The sequence below is a fragment of the Ambystoma mexicanum genome, chromosome 9 (genome assembly GCF_040938575.1).
Source record: "Ambystoma mexicanum isolate Mex_15411 chromosome 9, UKY_AmexF1_1, whole genome shotgun sequence".
In the NCBI taxonomy this organism is placed as follows: Eukaryota; Metazoa; Chordata; class Amphibia; order Caudata; family Ambystomatidae; genus Ambystoma; species Ambystoma mexicanum.
The window spans coordinates 632,165,559-632,178,006 of NC_090931.1; the positions used below are offsets into that span (position 1 = coordinate 632,165,559).

The 12,448-nt window shown below is 48.3% G+C and overlaps 1 protein-coding gene across 2 annotated transcripts in view; it reads left to right on the forward strand.

The window, feature by feature from the left end:
- The window catches only part of BLTP2 (bridge-like lipid transfer protein family member 2), a 1,026,973-nt gene that overhangs the window by 929,319 nt on the left and 85,206 nt on the right, over nt 1-12,448 (forward strand). For both annotated transcript variants that reach the window (XM_069615333.1, XM_069615334.1), the window contains one exon: nt 7,381-7,511. In XM_069615333.1, the coding sequence (XP_069471434.1) occupies nt 7,381-7,511 (131 nt within the window). The remainder of the gene's footprint in view (nt 1-7,380; nt 7,512-12,448) is intronic.

The following is a 12,448-nucleotide window of genomic DNA, read 5'->3' on the forward strand; positions in this document are numbered from 1 at the left end:
TCTTTATCTATCCTTACGAAGGCCACACCCAAGGCGTACACCCAGTCGCACCAAGGCTCCCACAGGGGGCGGTCATTCGACGGGTTCCGAGCTTCCAGGAACGGAGGTCGAGGCAGCCTGATTGCTTGCGGTGCAAGCGACAAAAGGGAGGGCAAGGGCTTTTTCCAGTTCCCCTCCTCCGCAACAGCCTTTGAGGGAAAGAAGGCATGACGCGTCCCTTCGGGTTCACGTGTCTCCAGTGGGGGACAGGCTTGCCTTCCACGTGCAATTTTGGCACCAGAACTTTTCAGACCTGTGGATCCTCTCCTTTGTATCCTCGGCGTACACCCGGTAAAAGAACCTACCGGTCCCTCCCTCCCTCTCCTCCTTCCTCCACTCGACTCCACAGCAGCTCTGTTGGCGGAGATCCGGGCGCTCGTCGAGAGCCAGGCAGTGGAGGAAGTCCCAGCCTCCCAGCGAGGCTTGGGCTTCTATTCCAGGATTTTTGTCATACAAAAGAAGAACCAGGCTGGCTTGAGAGTTGTGCTGGACCTATCCACCCTCAACCTCTCCCTCTCTCTCTTCAGAAATTCAAGATGGTTATGCCAGCACTCATAGCGAAGACACTAGACAAGGGAGACTGGATGTGCTCCCTGGATCTGAAGGACGCTTATCTACACGTCCCGATTTGGCAGCAGCATCGCTCCTTTCTGAGCTTCAGGATCAGGGGCTGCCATTTCCAATACAGGGTGCTACCCTTTGGCCTCAACTCAGCCCCGAGGGTATTTACTAGACTCATTAATGCTGTGGCAGCCCTCCTCAGGGCCCAGGGCCACCACATCTACCCGTACCTGGACGACTGGCGCGTCAGGGCGAGATCCCCGGAGGGGGTTACCCACACCTCCTCTGCACTAATGAACACACTCCACGACCTGGGGTTTACTATCAACTTCAAGAAATCTCAGCTGCAGCCCACGCAGAGCCTCACATTCCTGGGCCTCATCTGGGATACTAGCTCTGAGAGGGTCTTTTCCTTGGAGGACAAGATTGTGGCCATCAGGAGAGCCACTACGCACTTCCTTACCAGAGCAGTGACCTTGGCCTGGTGGTATCAGCACTTATTGGGGATCATGGCAGCAGTCCTTCTGGCTGTGCCAAACATGAGACTCAGGATGGAGGTGTATTTCACAGCCTCATGGAATCAGGAGAGGGGCTCCCAAGCGGAGCTCATCAGCATCCCTCCTATTCACCACCCAGACCTCACCTGGTAGTCCGAGGAGGGCAACCTGCAGACAGCCAAGCCCTGTCGGCAGCCGACTGCACAGGTCACCATCACTATGGTCTCCTCCCTGGAAGGCTGGGGGCCACTCTGGAAGGCCACAGCATCCATGGAGTTTGGTCCCGGCAGGAACAGTAGTCTCACATCAACTGGCTGGAGCTTTGGGCCATTTGGTTGGCCCTCAGAGCTTTCCTCCCGCTCATCGGGGGCAAAACAGTCCTTATCCAGACCGAAAATTCCACCAGCATATACTATGTCAACAAACAGGGGGTATCAGGTCCCCTCCATTGTGCCCCCTAGTGGTCAACATTGGGGAATGGGCCCTGGAGAACAACATCCACCTCCGTGCGAGGCCAACTTGAAAGCAGACCGACTCGGCAGACTGGGAGTGGCCAATTACGAATGGCAATTGAACGACAAGGTGCTGCGGGAGGTCTTCAGCAGATGGGGGCATCCTCAGGTGGATCGTTATGCCTCCTTGAGGAACAGGAAGTGCCAGCATTTCGCGTCCTGGCATGTGCATGCCGGGCTCACTGGGCGACACCTTACAGATATGGTGGGACAGCATGACAGCTTATGCCTTCCCTCCCACTCCCCTGATCCACAGGGTGATCCGCAAGATAAAGGAATCTCGTCACCTCAGCATCATTCTGATAGCTCCCTGGTGGCCGGCGAGACCATGGTTCTCCGAGCTGCTCAGCCACTCGGACAGACCGCCCATTCACCTTCCGATGGGGACAGTGCATCTCCTATCCCAGCAGGGGGGCTGGGTCATCTACCCAGCCCCGCAGAAGTTAGCCCTTGCAGCGTGGTTCCTCGAGCAAGTCCCCTTAAGCACCTGAGCCTTTTGCAGGCTAATTTAGAAATCATTCAGGGCGCCAGGAGCAAGGCAACCAGGAGCCAATAAGAGTAATTGGACAAGGTTCTGCCATTGGGAGGAATCTAAGGACATCGACCCCCTTACTTGCACACTAGATGATTTGCTCTCCTTCTCGGCGCACCTTGCGCACTCAGGAGTATAAGTGGACACATGTCACACTTATCTGTCGGCCATAGGGGCCTACAGAAATTCAGAGGAGGAGGTTGTTTCATCTTCCAACCCGATAGTCATGAAGCATTTGGCGGGGCCTTTCCTGGCTTTACACGCCCATTAGGAAGCCACACCCGGTGTGGGAGCTCAGTGTAGTGTTGGGCACCTTGGCGCACGAACCCTTCGACCCAATGGCATCCGCGGACATCAGGTTGGTCACCATTAAGACAGCTTTGTTGGTGGGCCTCACCTCCGCTCACAGAGTCAGCGAGATCCAGGCTTTGGTGGCCTCAGAACCCCCTTTCACAGAGATAAGGTAGTCCTGTGGACTGACCCGGCATTCCTAACCAAGGTACTCTCATCTTTCTATCTAAACAAGGAAATAGTCTTACCTACGTTCTTTGCTGACCCCAAGGACGAGGCTCGGAGAGTATTACACTGTCTTGATGTCAGGCGTGCTCTCAAATTCTATCTGGACAGGGCCAAGGGCGTCCGCAAGTCGGACACACTCTTTGTCACCTTCGGGGGCTCTAGGACCGGGTGTCAAGCATCGAAGGCCTCTATTGCAAGGTGGATGGTTGTGGCCATCAAAGAGGCCTACGAGGGGCATCACAAGCCACGGGCAGCTAACCTGCACACACATGCGGTCAGGGCCAAAGCCACGCCCGTGGCATTCCAACGCCAGGTCCCGTGGCAGGTCATCAGTAGGGCGGCCACCTGGGCCCCCCCTTCAGCTTTCTGTAAGCCTTACTGTTTGGATGCCGGCTCTAAGTCGGATGCGGCCTTTGGACAGGCGGTTTTAAGGAGGCTATTTGCTTAGGGAGGGTCTCCTTTTCACCCTGGGGCTACATTCAGTTGTAATCGCCCATGCAGTATGGAGGAAAGGAGATGGGACGTAAGAGTAATTATATGTTACCGCAGTGACAAACATACTCTTAGTCCTTACTGCCCTTTCCTCCATAAGCCCCACCATCCTCCCCCCTAATACTAGTGTCATTAGGCAATGTTAAATATGGTTGACGCGTCAATGGGGACTGCGGTGTGGTGCTGGGGGAGGCGGAGTCAGGGTAGCGCATGCTCCCAGGGCCGCACCCCCCACACACCTCTAAATTTAAAGGGGAAGAAGGTACTAAAGGCTGTAGCACAAGAGATTTAGAATCTAAGGATAACACTTTTCTTGCAGGTAGGTATTTTCTGTCTGAGGTACAGTGAACTTTAAATCCAGTTAGCTCTCTGAATACAGCAGAAGGTCCTGAATTCAATTCGAGCTCTACGCATCAGCCAAGGTGGGGGCCGAAGGGCAAGAATGATGAGGTGTCTGGGTTTATGGCCTAGCAGGAGCCTACCTGCTTTATTTTGCGCTTGGAATTGGTGGATGGGTTTCTTGAGGAGCCCAGAGAGAAGGGTGTTGCTAAAGTCAAGGTGAAACAGTACTAATGCAGAATTGACTTGGACTGTATGTGATATAAGCAGTTGGAGGTTGTGCCTAAGAACATGCAGATGGAAATTAGATTTTGTAGTGAATTCTTGGATCTGAAGAGCAAAGGGCAATAGGTTGTCAAAGAGGTCTCCAAGATTTTTGGTGCACCTGGAAAGGGGTTGGGGGAGCCCAAGCTTGGGGGACCATGCAGTGGAAACGGCCAGAGAAATTAAGTTGTCGAAGTAGATGATTTCCATCTTCAAGGCATTGAGGCACAGGCTGCAGTCACACGTCCAGTCCTGAATCTGGAAGACAGTCCGATATGAGATGAAGATCCATGGAGATAGAAAGCAATCCGCAAATCATTGGCATATGGAAAGTGCTTGTAAGTGTGCAGATACGGTCAGCCAGAGGTTTCAAGTATGTGGTGAAGAGACATGGTGATCACCACGGTGCTGGATAATGGGTTTAGAGAGGAATTTTCCAGATTTGATCTAGACTTCTCTGATGGCTAATAAGGAAGGGATAAATCTGAGAGCTCACCCTAAAATGACAAATGAAGTCTCCAAGCTGTGCAGAAGGGTCAAATAGTTAAGAGTGTCAAATGTGCCCTAGCGGCTGAGAAGGAGCAGTGCGATGTGAGATTTAGTCAGAGCCTGTGGAAGATACCAGATGCCCTGGATATGTTCACAAGGGTACTTAAGGTTTGAGCTAGGGTGTTGATATTGCCCTTTATCATCTTGGTAGGACACAGTTCCCTCTGCTCAGACGAGGCATTCCTGTTCTTCACAAACAACAGCAGCTCTTATTGAAAGATCAATGAGCAAGAAGAGAAACTGGCATCTGAGACCAGGTCAAAAACAGGTGGAACAGAACATCTGGGCAGACTGGCAATTGTCAGATTTATGACATTTTTGTTAAAAAAAATGTTTTATTACTTGTGTTTAATCACAAATGATTTTTACAAGATTCTTTGTCAGTCAAGTAGAAAACTCCTTAAAACAACAAACTGAAATTTATGTCATGCACTAGAGATGTTTCATGCGGTACAACCGCTCACAGAGGGGAAGTTGGGGAGACCGCACTGCTGTTGAGGCGACTCCATTTTCAGCGCAGTCTTTCATTGGTTGATCTTTTTCAATGCTAGGTCTATAAGTTTAACAGTTGCCAAAGTCCATCTTGTGGTCTCCTCTGATATCAGTCGATTCCAGAGTGTATCTTCATCTGCCGTTAAAGCTCCTGTAAGAAGTGGCAGCAAGTATACTAATCTGTTTTGTTTTGTTTTTGGGCATGACATCACTAAGTGTCTTAAAGTTTCGGGCAGCTCTGGATTTTTGCACAAGCGGCATCCATTCACCCCCGAAGATGATCTAATGGCCAAAATTTTGTGTGTCATTAGCAGATTTAATCTTCCTTTCATAAAAGTTTTCCGCATCAGTTTGTTTGGGAATTTAACACATTAATTTTGAGGAACTTTTGCTTTGTTGAATGTGGGCGGGAGGTGGGCTAACAGTTTGTTCTCTCTTGCTTTGTTGATTTTGTCGATCCAGTCTTTCTATTCCATTTTTCTTTTTACTCTTTGTGGTTTTTTTTTCAGATCTTCTTCTGTGCATTCCACCTCTATCAATTTTGCTTTTTGCCGGGCAACCCATGTATTTACTTCCTTGCATTCTTCGCTTTTAAATTCTTCAGCTATGACATTGTAAATAGGGAGTGTACCAGCTAGCAGAATCTTCCTGTATAGTTGCATGGCACATTGATCCACAGATGCCGCCAAGGATAGGAGGCCCAATTTGCGCCTAATTGCTGCCATGGAAGTTGACTTAGGTACTCCCAACACTGCCTTCCACATGAGGCCTTCCAATTTGATCCATATTGACACGGGCATATTTAATGTTGCGTTCTTTGTTTTATCCAGGACCAGAATTTCCATTTTCGTTTTGTTACTTTCCAGATTGTTTGCTTCTATATACCTTTAGAGATTAGTTAATTTCCATTGTAGACCAATTTGGGTTTGGTCTATAGAATCACATCATCGGCATATAGTAGTATTGAGATATATGTTTTTCCTATTTTGGGGGGTAATGCCCTTATCTTTGATTCAGAGTATTGATAATCTCCTAGAAAGGCAATACAGAGAGCCGGGGCTAAAGGGCAGCCTTGTTTGACTCCTCAATTGGCTGATATTTCCTCTGACATCATCCCTTATCTGTTCAATCTTACAAGCATCTTTGTTTTTGCATGGAGGGCAATTATCGGGTCCAAGATAGATTTTGGACAGTCCCAATCTTCCAATTTTGACCATAGTTTTTTCCAATCGATTTTGTCGAATGATTTAGATAGGTCTACAAAAGCCAGGTAGACTTTCGGAGCTCCTGCCTTGACTTTTCTCTTCAGAATGTTTAACAGCAAGTTGTTGACAGCTGTGCTTCCGTTTTTCTGGAAGCCCACTTGAAAGTTGACACCTTTTCAGCAAAGAAGGACCCGAGCCAGCAAAAGCTTGGTAGGCCGCTGCTAGCGCAGAAAGTTTTTTAAAGGGACTCCCAACCAGGTGAAGGAAGGAGGGAAGATCAAGATGCGCGAGAAAGAAAAATTAACTTCATGTTCATGCCAGCCCTTTCCCTTTCACAGCACTAACCCTTCACTCCCAGCAAGCATGTGCTGTGCCTCCAAACTTAACGACAAAAGGAAAAATCCTATAGCACTCGGTGTGGCACAAGGGCCCTCTATAGTGGCATTGTCTGCTTGCAAGTGGACGCAACGCATTCAGCTTCATTCTTGAGGCCAGATTCTGAAAACTTTGTTTTACCGCTAGTGATGGGATGCGCAACGGCATTCCCCTACTTGTGCCGAACTGAATTCACATAGGGCTTATGAATGACAAATGCTCTTTATCATCACCTTTGTGCCGTTGCACACATCAACAGGCATTTCTGTGCATTGTAAAGTGCATCCCGCATTCATAAATGGGATGCACTTTACAATGTGCATCAAACACATTTCTCTGTGTCCATTTTGAATAGAGCAGGGGTATGCGCAGTGCCTGGCAGGGCCGTTCCTGTCACTCTTTTTATGTTTTTTTTTACCATTTCACAGTGGGGGTACTCTCGCTGTAAAATGGCGGCTCCCACCAACTAATTGGGTGCTGGAAACGTGTATTATATTAGTGTCTGGAGAGCGCTTCTGACACTAATGTATGCAAGAGGGCTGGCCAGCACATCATTTACGCCTCAGCTCAGCCCCCTGGAAATGTGCATGTCACCTTTGTGGCTAAGGTGACGAGCGTATTTCCAAAAATGCAGCATGTAAGAAAAGCACATCCGCTGCGCTGTCTTATATGTCATGTTTGTTAAAAATCAGCCCTAGATGCCTTCAAGATAAGAAATCTTTAAAAATGCTTCAGGGACGGCCTGCCTTCCACTGTAGACCTATGTTAATCAATTGGTGAAAGATGGAGAGCAAGGACTAAAAACTGGAATCACAATGAAGGTTATTCTTCCTGATTCTCTTTTTGACTGGCGAGTTTGTTGTAGCTTGAGATTTAAGCTTGTACTGGGTGCAGGCAGCACAGCTTGTACATGCGTTCATGACCAACCTATCCTTGCTCCTTTCCCAAACCTCCATTATATTGTCTTCCTTAAAAGCCATGTTAACTTCTGCTTCCACACACAGGCATGCCAGTGGCGAAACCTCGTCAGCTGATTGTAGCTGAGGACACTGTCTCACTGAGCTCATCTAAAGGAGTCACTCAAGGGCTGAATCGGACAACTGGAGTCAGGCGGTCATTCCGCAAAGCACCAGAGGTAAGTAGCTCTCCTTCTCCCTCAAACAAACAATTTTGTCAGGATTTTGCAAACGACCACTTTCACTCGAGTAACTTCCTAATATAGTTCTGTGGTCATTGCTACTGTGTTTGTGCGCACTGCTTCATATTGCAATATCCATCTTTCGATTGTGCAGTGCTGCGCACATTGATTCTAGATAAGGTGCTGTAAGATGCAATGCAGAATGTTTAATTTCTTCTTTGAATACTTTATTGTAAGGCTTCAGCTTTATTTGCAGTGAGTGTTCTGGTGACTGTATTGCACTGCTGTGGATGAGTTTCTAATGTATTGTATTTTGTGCTGCTTTGGACCCAGATGACTATATATTTTGCTGCTCTGTGTTACAGAACGTGTGGGTGAATGTATATCATACTGCTGTTTATAGCAGTGGGTGCTGGCAATAATTTGCTCAGCCTCTCTGGGCAGCAGTGATTGTATATGGCTGCATATTGTTGTGATACTATCCCTCTGGCACAAGGCTCCTTGGATCTCTGCTGTTTACCTTTCTGGTTTACCCGATTCCTTCCCTGATAAGTCGTCATTGAAGGCATCATCAGGGACGTGAGTACATTATGTACTGTGACGAATCTCATGATGGCGGAGACCCTTTCCATGAGGCTGGGGGAGGGGGGTGAAGCCGCTACCTGATAGTCCCCCTGGGGGTGATACGCAGTGGGTTGATCGCTTGGGGAGGGATTCCCCCTTTGGGAAACTGGGAGGACATCAGGAGCCAACGCGGTACAACACACTTTCACCCCCCCTTCTTTCTTCATCTGCTTTGCCTTTCCCATATCCTATTGGTTCCTGTGTGTCTGTTATAACGGAGATAATAGTACCGTGACGAGGATGATAAGGACTAACTCCATTGAGTCACTCCCCCCCCAAAGTACTGTGACGAAGAAGATACACAGAGTCCTAACCAACCTCTTAGAAAACCAGAGTGAACGGTCTAGTTGTCCACTCACAAGTACCTTAAATATGGAAGAGGGACTAACACTAGCGCCAGTCCCTCCGCGGAGGTCCGGAGTCCCTATCTGCTGTGCGGAAGTGCAACGTGCCGAGAACAAGCAAGATTGAAGGCCTTGGGGCAGAAGAGCGCTGCACGATGCTGGCAAGTAGGTACGCGCTGCACAACTCCACAGAAGAGTGGCAGAGCAGCGAGTCAGTGTGAGAACAGGAAACAGCTGAGAATACTTTTCATAAATTATCATTGGTTATTTATATATTTATGCCCAGAGATTTCTAAGCACGGACCCAGGGATCGAATCTATGTTGCTCCACTTCGTCTAGCTTCCAAGGTGAGCGTGTTGCCCCTGAGAAGCTACGAGAAGATGAACAGAGAGCCGAGAAGTAGGTAGGGGACCGGGAACCCATAGAGAAAGTACAGGGGCTACCCAGTGACATCTGAGACATTTAAGACACCATTGTGAAGGTGTTTGGACCTACAGTTAAGATGTCAAGGAGTTCCCCCCCTTCTCACCTGAGTTCGATCTTTGCTGGATTTCTTGATCAATGGCTTCTTGCGGACGGATCGAGTCTTGAATAAGGCTGCACGAGTCTCTTCCGACTCCAGCATGCGTTCCGTTCCGGGATGCAAAGATCCAGGAATCCGGGAAATTTACAGAGTGCGCTACTAGCACACGAGTCCAGGAATCAAGAAAGGAAGGAAAGGGACTAGGAATGGGGTTGGCTGGAAAGAAGCAAGGAAAACAATACCGCGCGCTACGGAGCACACGTCTGGTCGCTACTTCGCAATAGCATTGAGACGCGCGGAGCCGCGGTCTATTAATAGAACACGCTACGTCCAAGGTGTAGAGCGAGGAAGGTGTTTCATAGTGGACGGCCATGTTGGGTGTACAAGGGAGTGTAAGCCCCGTTGAGACAAGGACCAGGAAGTCCAAAAGGGGCGTGTTCTGTAGTTCATGACAGCATGCCTCCTCCGAAGAACCGTTCCTCCTGGTTTGCCCGGGTGTATAAGGTGAAATCTTCTGAGCAGTCGAGGAGCCTTGAGATTAGAAAGTGGTTCCCAGGTTCTTTCACTAGGAGGATATCCTTTCCATTCAACCAGGTATTGAAGCTGGCCCCATTTATACCTGGAGTCACATATTCGGGATACTTCATATTCCATTTGGTTGTCGACCAGCAGAGGAGGAGGTCGGCAGGATTTCCGGGAGGATTGGGTGTAGGGTTTTAATAAGGATGTGTGAAATACTGGGTGAATTTTCTTCAAGGAGTCTGGTAGTCTGATCCGGTATGAAACTGGATTGATAATTTCCTTGATGGGAAATGGACCATGGTACCGAGGGGCCAACTTGTTTGGCCGTAGATGTCGGGGTAGTAATTTCGAGGACAACCAGACTTGATCACCAATTGAATAAGAAGGACCTGGTCTTCTTTTGGAATCTGCATACCTCTTAGTCTGTGTTCTGGCCTTCTCTAAGTTTTCTTTGGCCTCCTGGTATACGTTGATGAGGGTTTCTATCCAGGAGTCGACAGTAGGTACTGGTGTGGGATGAGGGAGAGCAGAGGGTAGAACTGATGGATGGAAACCTTGGCTACAATAAAAGGGACTGGTCTTAAGTGCTGAATTATCGGAATTGTTGTAGGCGAATTCAGCCACGGGTATCAGAGGCGACCAGTCATCCTGAACCTTGATGGCGAAACATCGAAGATACTGCTCCAGGGTCTGATTAGCACGTTCTGTGGCCCCGTTGGTTTGGGGATGATAACCAGATGAGAGGGCGCGTTGGATTCCCAAAATGCGACAGATGTTTCCAGAATTGAGAGACGTATTGAGGTCCTCGATCAGATATGATCTTGGAAGGAAGTCCATGTAAACAATATGTGTTCCTAGAAGATTCCAGCAAGCTCGGACGAGGATGGTAGCTTACACAGGGGTGTAAAATGAGCCATATGAGTGAACAAGTCTATGGTAACCATGATGGTCGTGTATCCTCGGGAAGGTGGTAATTCCACAATGAAGTCTGTAGCAATGAATTCCCATGGCCTTGTTGGCAGTGTAGGCTGCAGTAGAAGACCCGCCGGTCTCTTGTTATCATGTTTATTTTGACTGCAGATAGTACAAGCTTTGATGTACTGCTGTACGTTGGTCTTCATTCCAGTCCACCAAAACTGTCTTTGTATGAGACGGAGGGTGTTGGTTATGCCACAATGTCCGGAGTGAAGGGTATCATGACAGAGGTTTATTATTCTTTTTGTAATTTCTGTGTAGGAATGACCAGTGCATTGTCCTTGAATAAATATCCTTCCTTAACGCTTAGGTTCCATGGATTCTTCCTTAGAATATCCTTCCAGAGGTCAGAGGATTGGGTTTGCACTCGAATTTCTTCCAGGAGGTTGACTGCTTGAGCTACAAAGATCGTGTGGGGAAACATCTTAGGATAGACCCTGTCTTCAGTAGTTACATAGTCATGACGTTGAGATAAGGCGTCAGCAATCAGGTTTTGTGATCCGGGAACATGAGTGATTTGGAATTGGTACTGGGCAAAGAAGTAGGCACAACGCGCCTGACGACTGTTCCTGCACTCCAACTGTAGAATTTGAAGATTCCAATGGTCCGTGCGGACCTGAACTGAATATCTAGCACCCGGAAGTAGATGTCGCCATTCAGTGAAGGCTTGGCGGATGGCTAACAGTTCCTCCTTCCAGGACGGAATAGTGTGTCTCACTGGGAGTCAGGGTACATGAGAGGTAAGCAATGGGGTGTTCCAGTTTATCCTCAAGTTCCTGCTTCAAGACCGCTCCTATGGCGTAGTTAGAGGCATCGGGTTGGGCCAGGATGGGGGCTTGCGTGAACTCTGTCTTTAAACATTGGAATGCCTTATCTTGCGGTGTAGACCAGATAAAGGGGGTGTCTTTCTTCAAGAGAGCAACGAACGGCTGAACGACCTCGGAAAAGGTAGAAATGAACTTCTGGTAGAAGTTGGCAAGCCCCAGCAAGGATTGAACTTGTTTCACGGACATGGGAGCGGGCCATGCCAGTATGGCCTTTACATTTGAAGGGTCCATACCAATTCCTTCTGGGCTAAGGATGAATCCTAGGTAGTGAACAGAAGTAACTTGAAACAAGCATTGTTTCGGGTTTGGCTAAAAGTTTGTGTTCACGGAGTCGTCCTAATACTGCCTTTACATGTTCTTCATGCTTTAGAGGATCCTTGGAAAAGATCAATATGTCATCCAGATAGACAATGACGAAGAGGAATAACATGTCAGAAAACACCCTATCCATAAAACGTTGAAAAACTGCAGGGGCATTAGCTAGTCCAAAGGGCATGACTAGATATTCATAGTGACCAAAGGGTGTTCTAAAGGCTGTTTTCCATTCGTCTCCTTCCCGGACACAAATCAAATGATAGGCACCCCGGAGATCCAACTTGGTGAATATTACGGCGCCTCTCACAGCTTCCAGGATATCAGAGATCAGGGGCAGTGGGTACCGATCTTTGAGGGTGCATTGATTTAAGCCACGATAGTCGAGGCAAGGTCTGAGTTCCTTGGTGTCCTTCTTGGGAACAAAGAACAACAAAGCACCCACTGGAGATTTTGAGGGTCTTATGGTGCCGTTTTCAAGGTTGGTATCCAGGTATTCTCGGAGGGCCTTTTTCTCTGGTTCGGAAAGGATGAACATTCTGCCGAAGGGAATCACTACTGAGGGATCTGTATCTATGGCACAGTCTTCAGGTCTTTGAGGGGGTAAGGCCTGGACTATGGCAGTTGAAAATACATCAGCATATCCCTGATAGGCCTCTGGGACTTGTATGATATTGGAAACCATGAGTGGTGTTTGCTGGTCTCTTAGTGGTTCTTTAGGGGGTGTCGAGGAGGGATCCAGGAATAGACAGTGGGACATACAAAACTCTGAGCCTAGGAATAGTGATCCTGCTGTCCAATTGATA